Genomic DNA, 23,366 nt, shown 5'->3' with positions numbered 1-23,366 from the left:
TTTACTACAACCTAATCAGGAACAAGAGCACAGAACCAAAGACTCAGGTCAGTTATCCGGATTTCAAATGAACAATACACATTGCGTGATTTGGAATGGAAACCGTAGGGGGGTCGGCTATGTAGGTAACATTGGTTTGGATCTCTTAACCCCCGACTTGTACAAACTGAAACCCCAAAGGTACTATGCATACTATGCATATACCTCTTGATGATATTAATGCGGCATTCTTTTTTCTTTGAACAAATAGATTTGTGTATGTGTGTGTGCGCGCGTGTGCAAATGCAAGTTCATGCATTTATATTTTTAATGTGCTTTGTTTCTGATACTACAATCGTTATTTTTATTGCCCCTTTTTAAACCTTTATCATTCAATTATGTCCGGTCCTGATCATGTATTGATGTATAAATTTTCTTATTCTACTACTGTTAAACAGGCTGACCTTGGTGAATTATGCCTTGCTCGGTAACGAATAGCAAGACATCACATGAAATGGGTTGTTGAGACTGTCCTCTAGCAGTGTAAACTTGGATGGGGCCAGATGAAGATAAGAAGACTCCACAAAATCAATTTAGAGAATGATTTTCCTGACCCTTACAATCAAGAACTGTGTTGGGATCTTCTTGAAAGCGCATTGAAATTGGTGGTTTGCGATTCACCTGATAAAATCCTTGCCTGTTTGCTTTAACTGTGGAGGGTCACATTCTTAGTCTCTAAATTCTTCTACACAATGGCATCATCTATTATGAATATGACAGACATCACATTGGATCAGTTAGTAGCAATGGTTAATGCCCCTTTTGCACGAGCCGTTGTTTTTGGAGTGCATATTGGTGGTAGGTTTTCCAATTCTTCTTCCACTTCACACACACACACACACACATATCTTCTTTTCTTTCTCTTTCTCGAGGGGGGGAAAGAGAAGTAGGGTCTTATGGAGGGAGGGGGGAACATTCGGGCACATTTATCAAAATCCTACACTGCATCCAGGATCACAAGTGGAACGCTAAGCAAGGGTGGGGAGGCAGCGAGCAGAGCTTGAACAGAAAGCGGGGGGGGGGGGGGAGGGGGGATGCACAGGATAGGGGCTTTTTTGAAGCCAAGCTTCATGCATATATATTTACACACACACACACATGTATATATATTTGGACAATTGCAAACAACTCCTCTCTAGTTTCTGACAATTGTAGACCTCCCATCTGGTTTCGATTATTGCAAGTATCGTCCCCCAGGTTTATATATCGTTACAGATTCCACCTCACGGTCTTTTATCTCTAAGAACAATTATCTCTGAGAAATTGACTGCTTCCCCACTAATAGGTTACTAGTTATAGATGCGTGGGCCTATCATAGTGTGTGTATGTCATCCAATCAGTTCAGCATTTTCACTCCACCGTGAAAAAGGGAAACCCCAAAAATCAGAGTGATCCAACCATCATGTGGTCCACCACATAAATTTGGAGATTTATGGGTGGGTGTGACCCAGCCGATGATTGGATTAGCCTTTCTTTTGGGCGTCCAATATTTTTAGTGAGGGGCCGTACTGGACAGGTTGGATACCTTTTATTCATAATGGTGGGCCCCGCATGTGGGAGAACTCCGAAGACGAGAGTATTTTTGCCATTTGGTGCAGATTCCTCTAATTGAATGAGGTACTTGCAATAATCCAAACCAGATGGGGTGTTTACAATTATCCCATTTCTTTCCTTCCTCATTCCACTCTTGTCCTTATAAATTAACATTGCTTTATTTTGTGGCTAAAGGGCATTTAGTTGTGGAGGTCATCCTTGTGGCAGTCATCTTTTTCTTACTTATCCAAAAGAGCTACAAGCCCCCAAAACGGCCTCTGACAGAAAAGGTTGGTTTACTTATTGCTCTTTGAAATCTTTCATTTTAGTGAGTGTAATAATCTTTGATGGATTGGTATCCAATTATTGCAATGGTTAAGATCTTTGTATTTATGTACTTGTCTGTCCTCAAAGCCTCACACTCTAACTTCAACACGTAACAATGATGGAAGTAGACTCTTCAAGCTACTTAGAGGATGACCAAGCCTAGAATGCCACTCAGAGAGAGAGAGAGAGAGAGAGAGAGGTCTGTCCGCAATGCATCTCCAATCATACCACTATAGAGAGAGAGGTCTGTCCGCAATGCATCTCCAATCATACCACTATCAATGCATCTCCAATCATACCACTATCAAAATAATAGAGTCAATTCACTTCACAATAGACAGAACAATTTAATGATTTGGTAGTTTACTCACTAACAACAAACTCAAAAGGAAATTTAGGAATGTGAAGTATTGATGGCAATGAAAGTGATGAGGTAGGACAAGCAGTACTTAACTGTGATATAGGAAATGGATGATGACTTGACTAACTGAGACAATATACTGTGCTTACTAGTTATATGATCTTAAGCTCCGAAGCCAATGACCTAGGGATCACTATCAGATGATGTAAACAAACCACACATGACTGAGCAAGAGTGGTAGTGGAGGATGATGCTTGAGTAGAAAGATCCTTCAAAAGCCTAGCATATTCATCCTTGGACAAAGTTATTGTATCGCGCAAGTACTTGGCTAAAAAACGAAGGAGATAGGTTTGGAGATATAACCCTTAGTGCCATCATCTGAAGAGCAAACATGTTTTGCTCAATGAGGCTTATCAGTTACTATGACCACAATGACTGCCCTGTCGATTATCATGACTGTGGCTACCCTGAAGTCAGTACCACAAGCTGCCCAATTATTTCTTCCTCCAAAGTGACCTCCCTCTGAATCTCTACCACTAAAACGGTCACCACGATGACTTCCCCCATCTCCTCTACCAAATGTAGAAACAAATGTAGAACGATCTGACAAAGAGGGACCCTTATACACTAATTGCATGCTGAAGGAATCTCGCTACCTCCAAGAATCTGAGATCAGACAGGCTCGAACCACAAAGACTAGAGAGAAATTTAACAACACAGAATTTCTCTCTGTCATCTCATAGTCTCATAATCTAGACAGAGGTTGGTGTACATTTAGTTCTTCCCACATGCCTCGCATGGCTGAATGATACTCTCCAACTCTTTTATCTCCTTGTTGAAGAGCGAAGATATTTTGAAGTAACTTGTAAATCTGAATTTAGTTCTTACCCAAATATATTCCTCTCAGATTTCCCATACTTCCTTTGTGGTCTGGAAAAAGATAACGTTTACACTAATCTGAGGCTCCATACTATTCCATAGCAACATTCTTAATCTGAGCATCCTCTGACACTGAATCTTCATATTCTATTGAACCTTCTTCATGTTTAGAGAAGTCAAATACTTTTACTGATTTAGTCCATTGTAAGTAATTTGCTCCATTGAGTTTAGTCGAGGTAATCTAATAGTTCATTGACTCAAATGGAGCCAAAAGACTAGTCTTGGCTTCATTCTTGATATCCATGGGTGCAGGATAAATCAAACACACAAGGTAAGAACGTTTAACTTTAACTTACACAACACGTATTTCAGAAACCGATTATATCAACGAACACGGTCACTTGATGGTATTTCTTGTTCAAAACCTCCATGTGTGCCCTGATTCTCTAACCCTTGCTATATACAACTTCAACACGTACCTTCAACCTCAAATTTGATCATAAATTTGGCTACAGACTCACAATGCACCACTTTCGTCCATCACGATAGAACTATATGAAAGTAGGCCTTGCACACATGGCGGGACACGATCACACAATGCACCATATGGTGGTTAAGAGAGATTCGAGGATCAACCCCCTACAACTTTGGATTTTCACCTCAAAACAACAAAAGAAAAAAGGGAAAGGAAGAAACATTGAAGATGAAGGAAGAGATCGATGCCTAGATCAATCACACTCTGATATCATGTGGACGTGATTGAGAAAGAGAAGAAAAAGAGGAAGTAAGAGAGAATGGACATTAGCATTGACACCTCCTATCTCTTTTGTTTTATTTTAAGTCATGAATATAATAATGAACATAATGTCCTTAATAACAAAAGCAAAAATTCCCAACATGTCCCAAACAACTAGTAATAGAGAAAAGAGATTAAGTACTAAAGATAAGTAAGTCCAATGAAAAAGAGATGGCCATAACAGCTTTTATTCTTACTAAATGCATTTGGTATCTTATAAAAGATGTAGTTACATTCATTCAATGTAAACCTGGTGATTGTGATTGGAAACTATTACTCTTCAAGAGATGTGAAAAGTGTGGGTCACTTTTCTGCAGGAAATAGATGAGCTTTGTGAAGAATGGGTTCCAGAATCTCTTCATCCTCCTCTTACAAAAGAAATGGAATATGAACCTCCAGTGTTGGAAAGGTGTTGTCCCCCTTTTCCTTCTTTCTATGTTTTCTAATATTCTATCAATTGTTCTAATTTTTGAATCTCTAACACAGCGAATCCTTGGTGCTTCTGTTTTTCCAGTGGACTTTGTGCTTTTGACAGCAAGTTTTCTTGCTTCCTTTGTCTCTTCTGATCCATATTAGGAATATTGAAAATTTGAGCACCTTAGTTTTTTGAAGTTATAGAAAAGAACGCACATAGTTTGGAATCGGTGTCTTTGTCTAGGTGATATTTACTTGATTCTACTATTGCAATGAATTTCAGAATCTAAATATGTACTTGTGCTGCTCTTGGTGTTGTGTTGCTTTGGCCACCAACAGATTTTAATTCTTAGGTGCTGGTCTTTGTTAGCTATACTTTTTGTGTCATAGAGTGAAGGAAACTTGTTAATGTTCGACGCAATATTGTCACTTATTCAGTAGCTACTCAACTACATGATGGATCGAAGTTATACCGCTGAACATTTTGTTTGTTTATCTTTCTTTCTTTTTTTCTTTTTTCTTCTTTCTTTTTTTTAAAAATAAAAAATAATATATATATATATATATATATATATATATATATATTTATATATAGACAGAATAAACCTATTACACGGCTCACAAATCAGATTCCTTATCCACCCTTGCTTGTGGGGCACCCCAATGACAAGTAATTTGCCCATGAAACATGGAAGGGATGTTTTGATGTGGAGTTTGGACAGATCAAGGTAGCTTCACTGTCAAATCATTTTACAGGATGCTTTGAATCCCAAACCCCTAGGAGTCTTTTGACCGCCACCAGATTTTATTTGGTCCTATAAAGGTCTGCCCAGGGCAATTGCCTGCGGCTGGCTGGTGGATAAGAATAAAGTTCTCACGAATCATGATTGGCAATCTTTGGAAAAGACACATCAACATTATGAATGTGCATTAGTGTCTTTGAGATGTTGAGTTGGCGAACCATTTATTTATGCAATGTATTTTCGCCAGGGCAGTTTGGGGGCAATTCCTTGTCCTCTTTCAGTCTATCTAGGTGTTGCCTTCTTCAATTGATCAGTTCTTCTTGGCGTGCCATGGGGACAGAGTTGGGCAAAAAGGGAGACTTTTGTGGCGACTCTCTTCTTGCATGCTTGTGGCTAATATGGGCCAAACGGGATAATAGATGTTTTCGCAACCATGAATGCAGCCCAGACGAGGTGTTCAGGAAGGCCAAGTTGGATGTAGTTTCCTGGGCGTCAGAGCTCAAGTCTTTTGCTTGTTGTCCCCCTGAGTGTTTTTTTCTTCTTTCGAAAGGTGCCCCCCTGATGAGTTTTTATTTTTATTTTTATCTATTCTTCTTCATTTGTAGTTAGGTATTTTGCCGGGTGTTAATTCTTATCTTTGGCCTCTTTTTCTCATTTAATAAAGTTTGCATTATTCCAAAAAAGAAAAAGAAAAAGAGGAGAGATTATGAGAGAGGTTTGGCTTTGAGTCCTAGCATTCTTCCTCTTGATCAAGGGACACAACAATGGAGCAAATGGACTATGTAATTGTTCCTCCATTGCCAAAGTGCAAGATTTGCTTGAGTCCCTTCTCCAAGAGCTGTAACTTGGTCAATAAATGCATAACTCATTCATCCTTGGGTGCCATATTGCTTCCTATGCTAAATCAATTTCAGATGGACCCTTGCGTATCATGTTGAGTTCTGAGGTTTTGCTGCTTCCCAGAATTCATCATTGATTCCCAGGTCAAATAGGCCATTGGAGGCCTTCCCTTGCAAGACCGAGGGATCCATGCCCTCTAATTGACAACCTGCAACAGAGGGATGAGAAGGTGTGTGACCATGCACAGTTGAAAGCAAAGACATGAGTAACATGGCTCCTTTGGTTATGCTCATGTATCTCCATTAGTATCCAGTTAAGCTTTTGAACATGATGGGTTTCCCGTTAGAGGAGATTCGGTCTTCTAAGACTTGATTTTGCGCACATTTTTGGTGGTTCCTTGTGTCACATTTCTCTGATTTAGTATGCAAGCACAATAGTACAGTTTGTCAAATGCAATATCGCAAGAGATAATGATGTTTCCTGATTTCAAGTGAAAACTTTGTTATCATAACAGACCAACACATCCCACACTGATCACGTTTGAGAAGTTGTTGGTTGACTTAACCTCCAACTCTTGTTTATGACCATTTTTACCATGAAATATTTGATACTTTCATGGGCAAAATCAGAAACAACAAGTCTGAAAGCCAAAAAGTTGTATCGTACAATTGGTTGTAGGTGATCATTCCTTGATCCATGAATCTGTTTCCTTCTAGTTTACTAGAGAACTTCTTTCATTCGTGGCACAACAACCATATGATCTACTTTCTAATACTTCTAGCTGTTAACAAAATCTCTCAAAAGATGCATCTCAAAGGGGACCAGTTGGTTGTATATTGATGCTATATCTTGTTACCCCAGTGTTGTCAATATCACACAATTTACAAATCAAATCGTACGATCGTATGATATGTATTGTACCATTGAATCGCAGAAGGGGTATAATCGTACAATTCGATAATAGCGTTAAAACAAACCAGTAGTTTCCAATAGAAATTTTGATTATTTTTTTCATTTTTTGCAATTATTTTAGGGCTTTTGTTTTTAAAAGCTATTTAGGTCCTACATTCATTAGAAAATCACTTATTTTGCTACTTTTGAGAAATTTTGGAGACTTATGAAGGTTGTAGGCCATAGGAAACCTAGAGAAAGAAACCAACATATCTTTTTCGTCACTCCACAGAATCAAACACCACTTGTTGCATTCGATTTCTACATTAAAATAGGTAAGAATATATATAAAATAATCATTTGACCTTTTTTATTTCATTTCTTTCATATTTAGGTGAAAATATCCGTTTTTTCGGGAATAAAAATAGTATATTTTGATTTTTTTTTTTTCATTTTTTTCAGTTTTTGCAATTTTTTTAGAGCTTTTATTTTTAAAAGCTCTTTAGGCCCCCACATACATTATAATATCACTTTTTTTGGAGTGGTGAGATTTTTATTTTTTATTTTTTGATGAGAATATTATTAAGAAGAAATGAAAGAAAAACTAAAAGAAATGCAAGACGAGTCTAAAAACAACCCAAACAGAAGTTGTCCCCTGACAGCACCCCTAGCCCAAAAAAAGAAAACACTTATGGAGCCCAATCTCTAAATAAAACAGGGACGCGTGAGAAGACACCAGCAGTGGAAACACTAGAATTCCTAAAACAATGGTTGTTCCTTTCTACCCAAATTGCCCATAGGACAGCCAAAAACACGATTTTCCATTTTCTTTTCCCCATTGCCCCTCCAGATTCTGCATTCCACCCACTAAGGAGCTCTTCCATCGTGTTAGGCATAACCCACGCAACCCCAGCCAATCTGAAAATGCTCCAGCTTAAATCAGAGAGTGGTGGGATTTGGAGTTTATGTGGGCCTAAGTAGTTTTTTTTTTTACCAAAAGTTTTCTCATTTATTTCAATAGTTTTCTCATTTTTTAAAATAATTTATAATCTTCTATGTTTGCGTGAGGCTTAAATAGTTTTTTCTTCGTAATATGTAGGCTTATCACTTGTGTGTTAATTCTTATTGAGTATTGGAGGTGCGAAAGAAATCAAAGACCAAGAACAATGATCTTATGTGGGAATATTGTTCAACAATGGATGAGAACTATAATCTCTATCTAGGACGCAATTTTTGTGGAAAGGCATATTGGGGAGGTGTATTTCGAATGAAACATTACCTAACCTGAACAAAGAAAAATATAGCGGCATATCCCCAAGTCGGTGATGATATAGTGAAAAAATTCAAGAATTTATTGGATGATGATGTTAGTGAGAAGAAGCAAGAAGAAGAAATTGCGTACGGTGTGGAAAGAGTTCCTATTATTGATGATGTGGATCAAATGTGTGGAGGAAAAAGAAAGAACTGTGGATGATTTTATGGGAAGAAACAGTGGGCCAAAAGAAAAATAACAAGCCACTCTAAACAAAATCTGGAAGAAGGGAGATAAAGACTGTATGTGCCTTTCCATTTATCGTTTACTATATGTGAATGCTCTACTGTTTAACCTTGTAAAGAGCCAATTCTTCGCACCTTTCATGGAAGCGTTTGTTGCATTTGGGCTGGGATTGATGCTTCCGTTGAATCACGAAGTAACGAACAATTTTTTTAAGATGGAGGTTGAGTCGATAGAGAAATTTATTGATGTTTATAAGAAGGCATGGGTGAAGACCGGAGGCATGATAATGTTAGATGGGTGGACCGATGGAGTGAATCGGTCAATTAAAAAAAAATAATAATAATAAAAAAATAAAATTAGTTAATAGTTCAGGCGGTACTGTATTTTTTTTGGATCTGTTGATACGTCTGATATTTCAAAAAATGCGGATAATTTGTTGGTCTTACTTGAGTCAATTATTGATGAAGTGGGCGAAGAGAACATAGTAAAGGTCGTTACGGATAACACATATGCCTATATTAAGGAGAGTCAAATGTTAATGGAAAAGAGGAAAATGTTGTTTTGGTCTACATGTGCGGCTCATTGCATAGATTTAATGCTTGCAGACATTGAAAAGTTGGAAGTTCATTCGGAGACCGTGGTGAAAGCAAGGGTTATAACGATCTATATTTACAAACGCTATTGGGTCTTGAATTTAATGAGGAAGCACACAAAAGAGGAGTTGACAAGATCGACCATAACACGATTTGTTATGTGTTACTTGACTTTGAAAAGCATCCATGAAAATAGAATTGGCTTAAGGTCGATGTTTACCTCAAAAGAATGGGAAGGTGGCAGCTTCTCGAAGACCGTAAAGGGGAAGTATATTCAAGACGTAGTTTCGACCGATGTAGATTTCTGGCCATCTATCAAGGTGTTACAGCTAGTTGATTTATATGAGAGGCCAACCATGTGATATATTTATGAAGCGATGGATTGGGTGAAAGAGGTGATACCAAAGAACTTGGGAAAAGTGAAGAAGCGATATTCAGCCATATGGAAAATCATAGACCAACGATGGAATCTTCAATTGCATAGGTCCTTACATGCGGTGACTTATTTCTTAAATCCTATATTTCAATATGATGACAACTTTCATCTGGATTTAGAGACTAAAATCGGCCTATATGATCGTATTGAAAGAATAGTCCCGGATTCAAGGCAAATGGTAATTATTGATGGGCATATGGATAAGTTCAAAAGGGCCTATGGTTTATTTGGAAGAGAGATGATAAAATTAACTAGAACGACAAAGCAACCGGGTAATTTTACTTGCTTCTTTGAGTTTGATGGTGTGTTATGGTTTATGAATTTGTTTATTTATATAATTATATATGATTGTTTTTTAGGTTTATGGTGGGAGAGTTACAGAGACGAGTGTCTAGAATTGTAAAAGGTGGTTATTTGTATTTTGAGTTTGACATGTAGTGTTACTGGTTGTGAGCGCAACTAGAGCACTTTTAAGCAGGTGAGACATTATTGAATTCATTCCTCAACATATGAATTCACCATGTAGTGACCAATAGCCTTATGTTATGTAATATAATGTTCATTGCAGATACATTGAAAGAAGAGGAATGGACTTGAGTAGCAGAGATTGAATGTGCTCGTCTTCGTAAAATACAATCTCCAACTCAAAGTCCGTCGTGCAAAGAGAGAAGACCAAGGGATTGATCCTATATGCTTTTATCAAATATGGAATTTTTTTTTAATTTTTTAATTTTTAATTTTTAAAATTTTAAATTATTATTATTTATTTATTTATACACATGCACACACACCCACACACTCACGCTAGTGGAATTTCACCACCTCTGGGTACTCGAACCCTTGACCAGGTGTTGAAACTCCTGAGAGTCTACCACCAGAGCAAGATTAAGGACCCTATCAAATATGGAATTTGACAATGAATGGATCACAACAGAAGATGATCCTACACTTCCTACATCTAACACCTGGAGGAACATGGATGAATGCTTTGCTGAAGGATTGGAGGATGTGCAAGGTTTAGGCGGATCCACATCAAGATTGGATGGGCGATGTGGTATAATTGCATGTCGTATGATTCATATTCTTATTGTTTAATCTTGTAGTCTTATAATTATTAATTAATAGTCTTATATTATAATGCATTATGTAAAAAACTATTTTGTAGGCCCTAGAAAACTTGCTATTCTAAGTAAAGCAAAGGGCAAAATGCTAGTGGTAGAAGATTGGGGAAGAGGGGTTTATTTTGACATCAAATTCTGAAGATGTTGATAATGTTGACCTCATTGATGATGAGGAGGATGGTGATGGCGCTACTGTAGCCAATGAAGAATAGATTCGTTTGGACTTTTTATTTCCTTTTTGACTTTATAGAAATAAGTGAATAGAGAATACGTTATATATGTAAATGGGGATGGGGAAAATGTTATTTTTTGAATCATATAGAAAACTTGCATGTACATGGGATGAGATTTTTTAATTTTAATTTTAATTTTATTATTATTATTTTTTAAAATTATTATTTTAAAAAACTTGATTATGACATGATGATATAATACATTCTCAATGAATGATACATTTAGTATACATTTTATAACAATTTTAGATTATTATTATTATTTTTTTTTTAATACAATTTTTTTAGTTTTTTTTAATGAAAATCTGAAAAAATCTCACAATTTGCGATACGATACGATTTGGACCCCTTTGCGATTTACGATATGATAACGATTATGACAACATTGATCTTGTAGTTTGAGTGTTTGAGAGCTTTGAGGAAGTCTGCTACAATGGCTTTTGTGTACTTGCTCTATAGTTTAGCTACATGCCTACAAGTTGGAAGAGGTACTTGTAAAAAAAACCATGATTCATGATTCTGACCAAGAACACCCAGTATGCATATGACAAACCTTGCACAATTTCTGAATGGTAAATGTTTTTCCTCCAATAGTTGTGTCTGAGGCTTATACAATTATTGCTATTTTATAAAAAGCAAAGGATTATGCAAAATTTTGTTCCTCATTCTTTGTTGTCTTCTGCAGTGCTGCTGGAGTCCATACAGTTATAGATGGCAAGGAAGTAGTGAATTTTGCTTCGGCAAATTATCTGGGATTAATAGGGCAGGAGAAGTTAATTGTGAGGAAGAAATCGATCTTCTTTTGTTTTCTTTTTTGTTGATTTCATTCACAATAAGCAATCTTAATTCAGCTGCATCTCAGGAATCATGTACGGCTGCATTAGAGAGATATGGTGTTGGTTCTTGTGGTCCTCGTGGTTTCTATGGGACGATTGGTAAGACTTGGCATCTATTTACATAAGTTTCAAGTCATTTCTTTCAGATGAAATTTGCAAATACTGTCTTACTTTAAAGAGCTGTGAAATCATCCGATTTAATAACAAATTGCATCTCTTTCTAGATGTCCACCTCGACTGTGAAGCCAGGATTGCAAACTTTTTGGGAACACCGGACTCAATACTTTATTCCTATGGGATTTCTACTATTTTCAGTGCGATTCCAGCCTTTTGTAAGAAAGGCGACCTCATCATTGCGTGAGTATATGGTGTCTTTTGCTATTTATTAATTTGATTTCTATGAATGGATAATGGAGAAAAACTTAATTAGTTTTGGATAGCATATAGTGATTATATCTGCTATGACTCCATGACAAGTAATACTAGCAACAAATTTTAGAAAACAAGCTAATCACATGGTTAAAGAAGGGCCAAAGACCAGTGCCCTCTCGTCACTCCCATCTTTGGCTAGCCTATCAGCCACCTCATAGGTCAGCTTTGGAGTTAATAAATTGCTCAAGGCATTGGCTAAGAGTTCCTTAGCCTCTGCAATACAGGAGGCTCAACCATAGATCCAATGTTGCACCCGCTACCATTTCAAATTTCTGAGAAGTCTACCATTTACAAATTTCTGAGAAGTCTACTCAATGCTTCCTGCACAAAACTCTAAAACAAGTGAAGGCTTTGCCTAGGTGCAAGAGCCTTCGGTAAGAGAGGACTCCCCTCACCACATGGGCTGGAGAATGCAATCAGTATGTCACCTCGATCACGCCTTAGCACTTCACCAGTCCCCGCACTACCTTGACTGTCTTGGAGCAACCGTCAAAATTGAACTCACAAAATCCTTGGTGGGCTGCCTCCCACTTAGATATCCTGTCAATGCTTGGTCTTCTTGAGTCACAGGATGCCTTTGCGCTCCCCTCCCTCCTTGCTGACATGATCTCCATGCATGGTAGGTTGTGAAACTCAGGTCTGACACCGGCCCACTCGATCACCATAGAGGATATCCTACAGATGATCGCTACCACCGGTGCAACTTTGTTTCCAAAAACCTCTTCTTATTTTCAATCCACAGTTGACACATGATAGCAAACGGAGTAATCAACCAAAGGATACCAATTTAATATTAAAGGACCAACAGCGCACCCATCGATCAACCCCTTGAGAGGTCACTCATGAACCAGCTCACACTGAAAAGTGGCTCCTGACAAATGAAGTGACAGAACAATGTAGTAATGGGCAGATTCCCCATCCCTCCTGCATAAACCACATACTCAGGAGCGCCCTTTGCTGCTTCTTGAGGTTATTTATCACCGTCACTCAGGCAGGATAGGAGCTTTCCAGACTTCTGATAGATGTGGGTTGGTTCGTTGTGGTGATGGATCACCTGAAAGAATCCTGTTGAGTTGAATTTATCATCTGATGACCATTTCCTGCTTTTGCTGTTGTCCACCAGAGGACAACAGATACATCACTTGGTTTTCTGATGAACAGTTGGTAGGCCATCAACTCTTAGTGTGCTGATGGTAGCGGTCTAGAATTAGAACAGGTTGTCAGATAACATGCACATCTCCTCAACTTGGACCTCTCGAATTGACTCACGATTTGGTTTCTTGGAACGATCTCCACCTGCAACTGGAGGTCCTGGACTGTTGGATGAATGCCAGGTGGCATAGGCCATTGATGTTAGATATCTAGAAGGTTCTTAGGCTGATATATAGGTGAGCTCTCCTCATTTGGGACCGACTCCTCAAAGAGGAACTCCTCCCTCAATTCTTTTTCTATATCGATTTGACTGCAGGCATGAGTGCTCAGGGACACCAGAGTTTGAATTCTTAGCAGTATTTAGCCAGCAAGCTGAAAAGCCATTGTGTGCTTCAAAACGACTATAAATATTGTTAAGGTGCTAGCACGTTTGACGATTATGATAGTAGTAAGCTTTGAAACAAAGCGGAAAAACGTATGCACACGCTTTTCAACCATCTCAACCCTCAATCATTTTGTTGCAATCTTTGACCTTTTGAATATCAAATGGAGAAAAACAAATATATGCTGGAACAACTCTGCGAGCAGAATTTCATTGAGCCTAACATCCTTCTAAAAGCAAATAGTCAATTAATACTTTCATGCCCAGTGTCAGTGCTTTCTAGACTTGAGAAGCTTAGGAGGGATTTCCTGTGGCAAGGAGCGGATGAGAAGAAAAGGTTCCATCTCCTTAGATGGATTGAGGTTTCTAAAACCTATGAGGGAGGTGTGGGGATGAGGGATCTCAAAGCAATGAATATCGCGTTACTTGGCAAATGGCTTTGGCAGCTTGGTGAGGAGGATGGGGCTCTTTGGAAAGAGGTTCTCAAAGTAAGATACGGATCCTCAGCGGAGTGATGGGGGACAAGAGACTCATCCCTTTATAAAGTGTCAGCCGTATGGAAAGGAGTTTGTTCGGTGAAGGCGGCTTTCTTGCAAGGAGTGGGGTTTTCCGTTGGTAACGGCGAAAAAATCAGATTTTGGGAAGATGTGTGGGTGGACTCTTCTGCTCTAAAATAGTTGTTTCCCTCCATTTTTAGTTTGGCGCCGGATCCTTCCGTTACAATGGTGAATTGCTTCTCCCGTATTGGAGGGGCGATAGTGTGGGAGCCTCCGTGTAGGCATCTGCTTCGGGACGAGGAAGTGGAAGAGTATGTTAATCTCTTGGAACACATTCACATCATCGTCCTAGTTATCGGATAAGATGGTGTGGAGAGTCGATAAGTACGGCGCTTTTTTGGTTAAATCTTTCTACTCTCTTATAGGAGGTGCCGATCATCAAAGAGAGGTTTAGGGCACTCGTTTTGTGTGGTCCTATTTCATCCCTCCCAAGATAGAAACTTTCAGGTGGCTAGTCAGAAGAAAGAGATCCTTACCGTGGATAATCTGAGGAAAAGAGCAATGGTGATTCCAAATGTTTGCATTTTGTGTATGCAAGATGAAGAGACATTTATCACTTTTGGGTTGGTTTCAAATCTTGCTTAGTCAGCCAGATTCGGTAGACTGATTTTTGCTTGCATAGCATGGCGTTACCTTCGGTCATCTGAAGAAAGCACTTTGGAGAATGGCTTTACTCACTTTATGGTGGGTGGTGTGGGAAGAAAGAAATGTGAGGTGTTTTGATAACACCAACAAGTCAGTGGAAGGCATCTCTCTAAGAATCAAATTATTGATAATCGTATGGGCTTCTGTTGTCTCCAAGCTTAGGGGTTGTAATATGGAGTTTCTCGGGATGTAGCTGAGTCGCCGTCTCGGCATCTCTTTTTGCTGTTTTTTGCTTGTAGTCTTAGCTTTGCTTTGGCTTTAATAAAATTTTGTTATCTTTCAAAAAAAAAAAAAAAAAGGTTAACAACTCTTTTTGTTGCAAATATAATTTATTTTCTGATGTTGAATGATTTTAGCTATGTAATTGAGTTCTGATACTGCCTCGTTTCTTTGATCTCATACCTTTGCTTTAGTAAGGCTGAATTAGGTTTTACAGCTTTGGCGTTTGGTATTATCCACTTCTTTACTTCAGATGTTGGTTTTCATTTCTTGATTATTTTTAGAACTTAATTTATGATTAAAAAAATAATAATAATAAAATAAAATAAAATTATTATTACGAGATCATTCCTTGCAGCATGATACTTAGCAATGCAGTAATTCCTATAACCATTCTCACCGTGTTTTCTCATGCTTGGGCATCAGTAAAGCTCAAACACACCCTAGTCCAGTCAAGCCCTTGCTTTTGCAATTGATTTCTGTTACCTGGCACTTTCTTTGAAGGATACATCTTCTGATTATTTGCCTGTATTGTCTGCGCTGCTGCGGTCTTCATAAAAACTAGACATTGTTTATGTGCTAATTTAGTTGGCAGGAGGTTATAAGTATGCAATTTGTAGAATTAACGGCTCCTTTTCCAGTGATGAGGGTGTCCATTGGGGAGTACAAAATGGTCTTTATCTATCCAGAAGCACTGTTGTGTATTTCAAGCACAATGATATGGAATCTTTGCAAAAGACGTTAGAGAGAGTTACTCGAAAAAATCAGCGTGCAAAAAAGCTACGGCGCTACATTGTGGTTGAAGCTGTGTACCAGGTATTTATGATGGCTACACATTACTTTGAATGAAGTCACTACTTTTTTCTGTCAAGTGTATTCTGGAAGCTAATGGGTAGTTGTCTTCCTAAGAATTGAAGGTATCTCTCCTTATAGGTTATATAATTGTGGTAGATTGATGTCCACCTGTCTTCCTAAAAGAATTGCAAATCCTGGATGTGTGCATGTAATAAAGTTTAATACCAAGATTGCATGAAAAATATCTTCATTTTGCTCTAGATACCAAGTTGGGTAATCCAGTGAAGCTTGCAATTGTTGTAATCTGAACATGGAATTTTGTACCCATTAAGAGTAGTATGGAAAAAAAAAAAAAATTTGATAAATACTCCAGAAATTCGATCATGTAGGAAAAACAGCTATTGTTGGGTATAGTCTATTTTGTGTATTCTCTTTGTAGGCAATTGTTTGGAAGTATCTTGAAGTTGGAACTTAAAAATAATGAACTTATTGGCTAATGTGGGGTAGGCACCAGAAACGTATGCATTTTAGTTGTCATCTCTTCTATCTTGTATGAATGTGGAAGGTTGTTTTCCTTTTTATTTTTTATTTTTATTGATCAACAGCAAGAGTTTATTAAGAAGAAAAAAAATGACTGAATTGCAAGGGGAAAGGAGGACATTCCCAAGACAAAATGTATCTATATCAATCCCTTTTTAGCTAAAAAATCAGCGTCCAAGTTTCCACCATTTGGCTATGCATGGAGCTAGGGGTGTACACGAGTCGAACTGAGTTGAGCTTGGCACAGCTCGACTCCAAGCTCAACTCGGCTCGGCCACTAGCTGACCCCAGCTTGAACTCGGCTCAGCTCGGTCCTTGAGCCTGACTGGCCAGCTCGGCTCAGTTTAGTCAGCAGTTCGGGCCAGTTCAAGCTGAGTTCGAGTGAAGATCAAGCCTCTGTGGCATTTTCTCAAACACGTGGAGTGCACCTTCAATTTCTCACGGAATGTAAAGCGGCAGCATCGGTTTACAGTTATTTCATCAAACACTTAGTAGACAACATAAAAACTTAGATACAAAGGTATTTGTTTCATATCCATACCTTCCTTGCCACCAGCCAACACTTCGTTGAGTCATTTCATCAAACACTTGCTGAGCAACTTCAATATCAAAATAACCGAGTCAACGAACTGGTTCGATTCGAGTTGGGGTTTGATCCGAGTCGAGTCGAGCTCGAGCAAGCTCGAACTCAGCTCGAAATTTTTTCGAGCTCAAAAAATCAGCTCGACTCGGCTTTAACTCAGTTTCAAACCAAGTCAAATGGGGCTTTTTCGAGTCGAGTCGAGCGAGCTAACTCGGTTCGTGTACACCCCTACATGGAGGAGATCTCCTTACTCTCTTCAAACTATTAGGTTAACTTCTATGAGTAATCTCTTGCCAAAGACTCCTATTTGACGACATTAGCTGACGACCCTCAATAATAATCTGGTTCAAAGAGAGCATGGCTATCTCCTTCACTCCGACCATAAAGCTCTAATTTCTGTTTTGTTTGAGTCACTTCTCCGATCAACCTGTATTACTTCTAGTGAACTTCTTTGAAGGTTTGCTCGGTTTACACCCATGGACACCTTACTTACCGAGGACCATAATATCACCCTACGACTAACCATTTTAGCTACCTGACTTGAGTTATCTGCCTCGTATATCAAGGCCCAGTTGTTTTGCCCTTTCCAGATGGACCAAAGGACAGCTATGAATGTTCTGAGAGTAGCTCCCTTTGGGATATGAATACCTGGTGGTTTCCCAGATGGACACGGTTGTTTTGCTTTTACCTTTCAAGAACTTTTTTTTTCCTACATTTTTTTACTCGAGGTCTTTAGAAAATTGGGATGGTCAATAAGTGGGCTTATCTTGAATAATGTAAATATTTACATCATCACCACACCATCACCGTTCACCATCAATGTTAGCAGACTTATACGATTCACGAAACGGATTGTACGATTCTTATCCTTGGGTGTATGAATCTCAAATCCTACATAATTGTACGATTATTGTGCTTACAATAATCGTGGATTACGTAAATGGGGCCCAAAACAAAATTCCAATGTGATTCTATACTCAAGAATGTACAAAAGAATAAGTATTAAAGGACTCTTGTCTGTCTTTCAAGAAAATTTCTTGAAAGACAATTCCCCCCCCCCCAAAAAAAAAAAAATAATAACAATAATAATAAAAATAAAAATCATGATCTGTATACCATATTCATGTTCTTAATTGATAATATCATGATATCTATTGCTTTTTTGGTGCATGTTGATGGAAAATGGATGATTGATGAGCTTTTACTTCTTTTTTCTTTTTATTGATTTATATTTTCTTCAGATGTTTTTTCATTATTTTGAAAAAATCAGAAAAATTTTACGATTTACGATACGATTCAATATCATTTGACCACTACTATGATTTGCAATACAGGAATGATTTTGACAACATTGATTGCTTGAACAAACTAGTTTAACACCCAATACAAAGCTTAACAGCACGTGTTTTAGATCTTCTACTACTTGTTATCTGTCAGTGCTAAACTATTTTATCCTTGTTTATGCCCTGCAGAAGTTTTTTCCCTGACAAGATATTGACGAAAATTCTTTTCATTTTGAGTTATGCAGAATTCTGGCGAAATTGCTCCACTAGATGAGATCATTAGATTGAAAGAGAAGTATCGGTTCCGAGTCCTGCTGGATGAAAGCAATTCTATTGGTGTGCTCGGCCATTCTGGAAGAGGTCTTTCTGAACATTATGGAGTTCCAGTATGTCAGGGGATCCTTCATTTAACTGCCAAGCTATCTCATTTTATACTTCTGAAATATATGGTTAATATATTTTGTCAGTGCAGATTGAAAAGATTGATATTATAACTGCTGCTATGGGGCATGCACTAGCTACGGATGGAGGATTCTGCACTGGAAGTGTTAGAGTTGTTGATCACCAAGTATGGATTCTACTCTGTGAAGTTTAATTATAAGAAAGTAAAACTAAGGAAATTGTTCAAATTTTGAATGTGAAAATTAGTCTTGGAATTCGTTATCGCCATAGATTCAACTGATGTCGTAGTTTTCAATGTGTTGCAAGCGATAACAAGCTCAACTGTTTTGTTTGTAATGTTTCTTTTGTTCTTTTTCCTTTGCAGCGTCTCAGTAGCTCTGGATATGTATTTTCTGCATCGTTACCTCCTTATCTTGCAAGTGCTGCAATAACCGCCATTGATGTCCTGGAGGAAAATTCTAATCTGCTAATGAAGCTGAAGGAAAATCTTGCGCTTCTGTGGACAGGTTTGTTTTGTATCACTATGTTTATTTAGTAGGAGCTACTCAGATTGTCAGTATATCTTATTTCCTGAGTGATGTCCGAAGTCTATTGCAACTATTCCTGGTTTATGTATTTATGCGAGATCCCTGCTAATTTTGAAGAAATTCTTGAACTTTATTCAATCTTTGTATATTTCCCTTTTTGAGGAGTACACAGAAAATCTGTTGAAGAACTTTGAGTCATTACCGTTTTAAGGGTGGGCCAGACATGTAGAGAAATAAAGAGTTTCGAAAAATGATAACCAACAATCTATGTTCAATTAGCATGTGTCTCTCACATGACAATTGGTCCAGACTGATATTAGGATAGGATACATGCACTGAAAGGGATTGACTGATGAATGTCCTCGATCCCGCATGGACATGTCCGCTGGATCGAGGATGTTCAGCAGACGCTCCCTTTCAGTTCCTGTTTCAGTCTGGACCAATCGTCAGGTGAGTCCGTGACTGACACTCGCTCATCAGATGAAGGTTGTGGCTTATCATTTTTCAAACCCTCCATTTCCTCATACGTCTGGCCTGCCAAAGATCCCTAAAAAACTTGCATGGAGTGAAAAAGAGCTTAGTGAGGGTCCTAATGTGAATACTTTTCTGTGGGCACTCCAGTTTTGTCTTTACTCCTTGAACATATCGACATATCTTGCTGTCATACATTTCTGTGGGCACTTGAGTTTTGTCTTTAATCCTTGATCTACGTATCGTGTTGTCGCTCAATGAATGCATGGAAGTTTAAAGAATAGCAATTTATTCAGCTAAACATTTCAACTTTTTTTAAAAAAAATGTTGACATCACATTAACAGTCACTTGCTGGGTGATTGTGCCAGTTGAATTCAATGGGTGACATTCTTATAACCAGTCCCATAACCTTAGATTTTATTCATCAGCTTGCATAAATGTCAGCATGGTCCCACCAGATAGATGACCTTAGCCAAAAATCAGGTCATTCATGACATCAATTTGCCTGCTACATCGTCCCCTGCTAGACCTCCAATCTCTGAGACAAAATTCACTCTCATTTGCTGCTACCAAATGGAATAGCTGCCTGGGGAGCCCTTGCCTTTTTTTGACCCGACAAAATCTTTGTATAACATCTTTTTAGCTCTTCAAGCAAGGCTGTCAAAGCACATTGAAGACGGTATTCATGACATTTCACTGGCTTCTCATGCTGGGCAGGCGCTCCATTCTATTCAAGATCCCACGAAATCTCTTTGGACAGTCCATATGCAAGCCAAGATCACAAGGTCACTCCTCTCCAAATTCCACTGCCCAAGCATATATCCTCTCTAATCACCGGAGGGCCTTGTCCAAGCTGAAAGATGTTCCCTCAAATCATCAAACTGTCATTCCTAAATGAGGGAGACCTATTCCTTCTCCTGTAGTGCCAACCAGAGAGCAAATCACATTCTCTCTTTTGTTCATTCCATGTTTTGTGGCTCATCCCAGTCTACCGTATGATGTTGGAATCAGTCCCCTCTCTGTAGCTTTGATCTGGAATATGTCCCTGTTTCTTTTAGTTTGGAACTGGGCTTAGGCCTGTGTTGCAGCTTGTTATAGGGATTAGGCCTGTGCTGTAGCTTGGGCTCGTCCACTATTTGTTTGTAATAAAACTCTAGCCACCTTCCAAAAAAAAAAGGTCATTCCGCTTCTCTAGTGGGCCTCATGTGTACCTTGATTGTGGACTATTGGTCAGTTTTTATAACTCTCTTTTCTACACATACAGCCTACCTGAATCTCTGGTCAGGATATCTGCACAATGGGGCCCACCTGAGAGGCTTTGCACATGCAAACACATGCCACATTGGCATGCATGAGCTGTGAGCAGTGTTTTAAATAGCTACGCTATGTAGCGTGTAGCTTACACCACGTAGTATAGCTTAGCCTAAATGCTTCGTAGCTCATGAAAATAGCTCAAGTTGTGTGTAAAAATAGCTAAGTTGTGTGTTGCCTACACTAGCTCATGAAAATAGCTTTAGTTGCATGTAGCCTATGCTACATGATTAATTTGGCATACGCTAGCCACTACATAGACGATGCTACACACTACATAGCTCACATAACTAGTTATTTTTCACTATATCACCAAAATTAATAATGTTTTTAATGCTTTGTTACATTTTTCTATTTAAATGAAAATTCATTAGTCTTTTCAATGCTTTTAGTAAAATAATATAAGAGAGTTTTAAATCAGTTTTGTTGCTCTTTCTTCACTTTTATACTTAATCATTACTACACTTTGCTAATACTTTAGGTTGCGTTTGGTTGCACCAAATATCATGAAATTTTGTTAAATTTTATTATTAATCATCTAATTTGGTGCAGAATATCATGAAATTGGTGCAACCAAGCACAACCTTGATTAAAAATCTAGAAGTAGCGTGCACTACACGCTATGTAGCTTACGCCTCATGCTTGAGTGGGTGAAGGCTACGCTACACGCTATTCGCTATTTAAAACACTGGCTGTGAGTGCCGAAAATTCTCTTAGCTGGTCTCTTACATACATTTAAATTTAAGACTCAATAGCTATCTTCTGAAGCATGAAATGCGGGTCATCCATGTCAATGAGCTGAAATGTTAAATACTTCTCAACTCTAAATAGTAACTGCTTTTGCTATCATCGCTGGATGGTGCAGGTTTGTCGGACATACCAGGCCTGTCAATTACAAGCAATCCACTGTCACCCATTGTCTTTCTCAAACTAAAGAATTCAACTGGTTCCTTCAAGAATGATATGATCCTGCTTGACGATATTGCCGACCGTGTAAGACAATAAGCTCTTTGTTGTATTCAAGTCGACACTTGCATTTGCATTTCAGTATTTCAGTGTGGTTATTCACCTAATAATTTCTCTTCTGCAGGTATTGAAGGAGGACTCTGTGTTCCTAGCAACGTCTAAGAAGTCTACTCTTGATAAGTGCCGTCTCCCAGCAGGCATTCGCATGTTTGTTTCTGCAGGCCATTCAGAGTCCGATCTCCTTAAAGCATGCAGGGCATTGAAGAAAGCTGCTGCAGCTGTGCTATAGGACCATTACTGGTAGCTGCCCATCTGAGCTTTCCTCATTGCAATCCTTTTGTCACAAAGTCTTAGTCCAGGGTGGAGAATGTTGAATTTGCACCCTATTTATTTATTTATTTTTCTCATTACTAGAATTTGATTCTGTGTTAGTCTTGACATGTAAATAGATTTCAATGTGTGTGTGTGTGTGTGTGCGCTTAATTTCAGTGCTGTAACAGTTGGTCTAAGGTTTTGATATGATCACTGTTTGGATGTTAGAATCAGGAGAAAATTTTTGCATAGTATTAGAGTGAAGTGTGGGCTTCTAGGTATTATTGTCGGTGATTAACAAGTGTTTTTGTGTAAATGCAAGAGTTTTTATTTTTTATACTTTTAATTTGCCACACTAAAAATTCTATTGAATAGCTTTGTGTGCCAAAGAAATGCTTATTACTGATAAATCTGCAACTAAAATTCAAAGTGATGTAATTATGTATAGGTCGATGTTATGAGAAGTCCCTATTTAATTTCCTTATGATCCCTGTAAACTACTCTTAAGACTTTAACTGGACTTCGGTGAAACCATCCTCGGCAACTTAAGAATCTTTACAAATCTAAACCGATCAAATGATTAGGACTGTCGGCACGTCATGGGAACAACTGATGGACCTGATCAGTGGATTTGGAAGTTGATAAAAACAAATCCTAGCCGGTAAATCGGACTCTACAAACACCCCGACCGTACATCTCTCTGATAAAACTGATTTCGTTCAACCTGAGAAGCACCAAAAATCCAAGCAGGATAGGCCATAAGGAGCCTCAACACCCTCCACAGACATCCAACAGGTCCATTCAACCAATCCCGAACGATGGTAGCTAAAGATTAGAAGGGTAGCCGACCCTCCATGATATCGAATACCTCCTGTACATGGTAGAACGTGCATGAAAAAAGATAAAACAGACCCCGACTCATCGTGAGCTAACGGTTCACCTGGCATGCTTTATACCTGACAAAGATACTGCCTAATCTCGCAGACGCCAAAATCTCAAAGACACATGACGACACTGATGACACCGTTAGCTAACCATGTGCTCTCGGTTGTGGTTTATAAAGTCAGTGCAACGGCTACCATTCCAAGGTTTAGAACTGAGGAGAGTCAAAGAAGGGCTGAGAGATAGCCAACCCTAGGAAAAATAGCCCACTAAAGAAGCCAATAAAATCAAGAGTAGTGTTGGGGCCAGGGATATTCGACCATTCCTTTTGCATTTTATTTTTTTTAAAAAAGGGTGTCTGGTCTT

At 38.5% G+C, this 23,366-nt stretch overlaps 1 protein-coding gene across 2 annotated transcripts in view; it reads left to right on the top strand.

Annotated features, from left to right (window-relative positions):
* LOC131230674 (long chain base biosynthesis protein 1-like) overlaps nt 1-22,457 on the top strand; it is a 37,488-nt gene extending 15,031 nt beyond the window's left edge. For both annotated transcript variants that reach the window (XM_058226578.1, XM_058226579.1), the window contains exons 2-13: nt 438-837; nt 1,768-1,862; nt 4,253-4,344; nt 11,390-11,483; nt 11,567-11,639; nt 11,765-11,897; nt 15,569-15,743; nt 18,374-18,514; nt 18,601-18,696; nt 18,895-19,036; nt 21,706-21,833; nt 21,931-22,457. In XM_058226578.1, coding sequence (XP_058082561.1) covers nt 732-837; nt 1,768-1,862; nt 4,253-4,344; nt 11,390-11,483; nt 11,567-11,639; nt 11,765-11,897; nt 15,569-15,743; nt 18,374-18,514; nt 18,601-18,696; nt 18,895-19,036; nt 21,706-21,833; nt 21,931-22,095 — 1,440 coding nt within the window. In that variant the 5' untranslated portion in view covers nt 438-731 and the 3' untranslated portion in view covers nt 22,096-22,457. The remainder of the gene's footprint in view (nt 1-437; nt 838-1,767; nt 1,863-4,252; nt 4,345-11,389; nt 11,484-11,566; nt 11,640-11,764; nt 11,898-15,568; nt 15,744-18,373; nt 18,515-18,600; nt 18,697-18,894; nt 19,037-21,705; nt 21,834-21,930) is intronic.
* Nucleotides 22,458-23,366: the final 909 nt, after the last annotated feature.

This window comes from Magnolia sinica, chromosome 17 (genome assembly GCF_029962835.1).
Source record: "Magnolia sinica isolate HGM2019 chromosome 17, MsV1, whole genome shotgun sequence".
NCBI classification, from domain to species: Eukaryota; Viridiplantae; Streptophyta; class Magnoliopsida; order Magnoliales; family Magnoliaceae; genus Magnolia; species Magnolia sinica.
The sequence above is the reverse complement of the archived record's forward strand: the minus strand, read 5'-3'. Positions and strand labels throughout refer to the sequence as shown.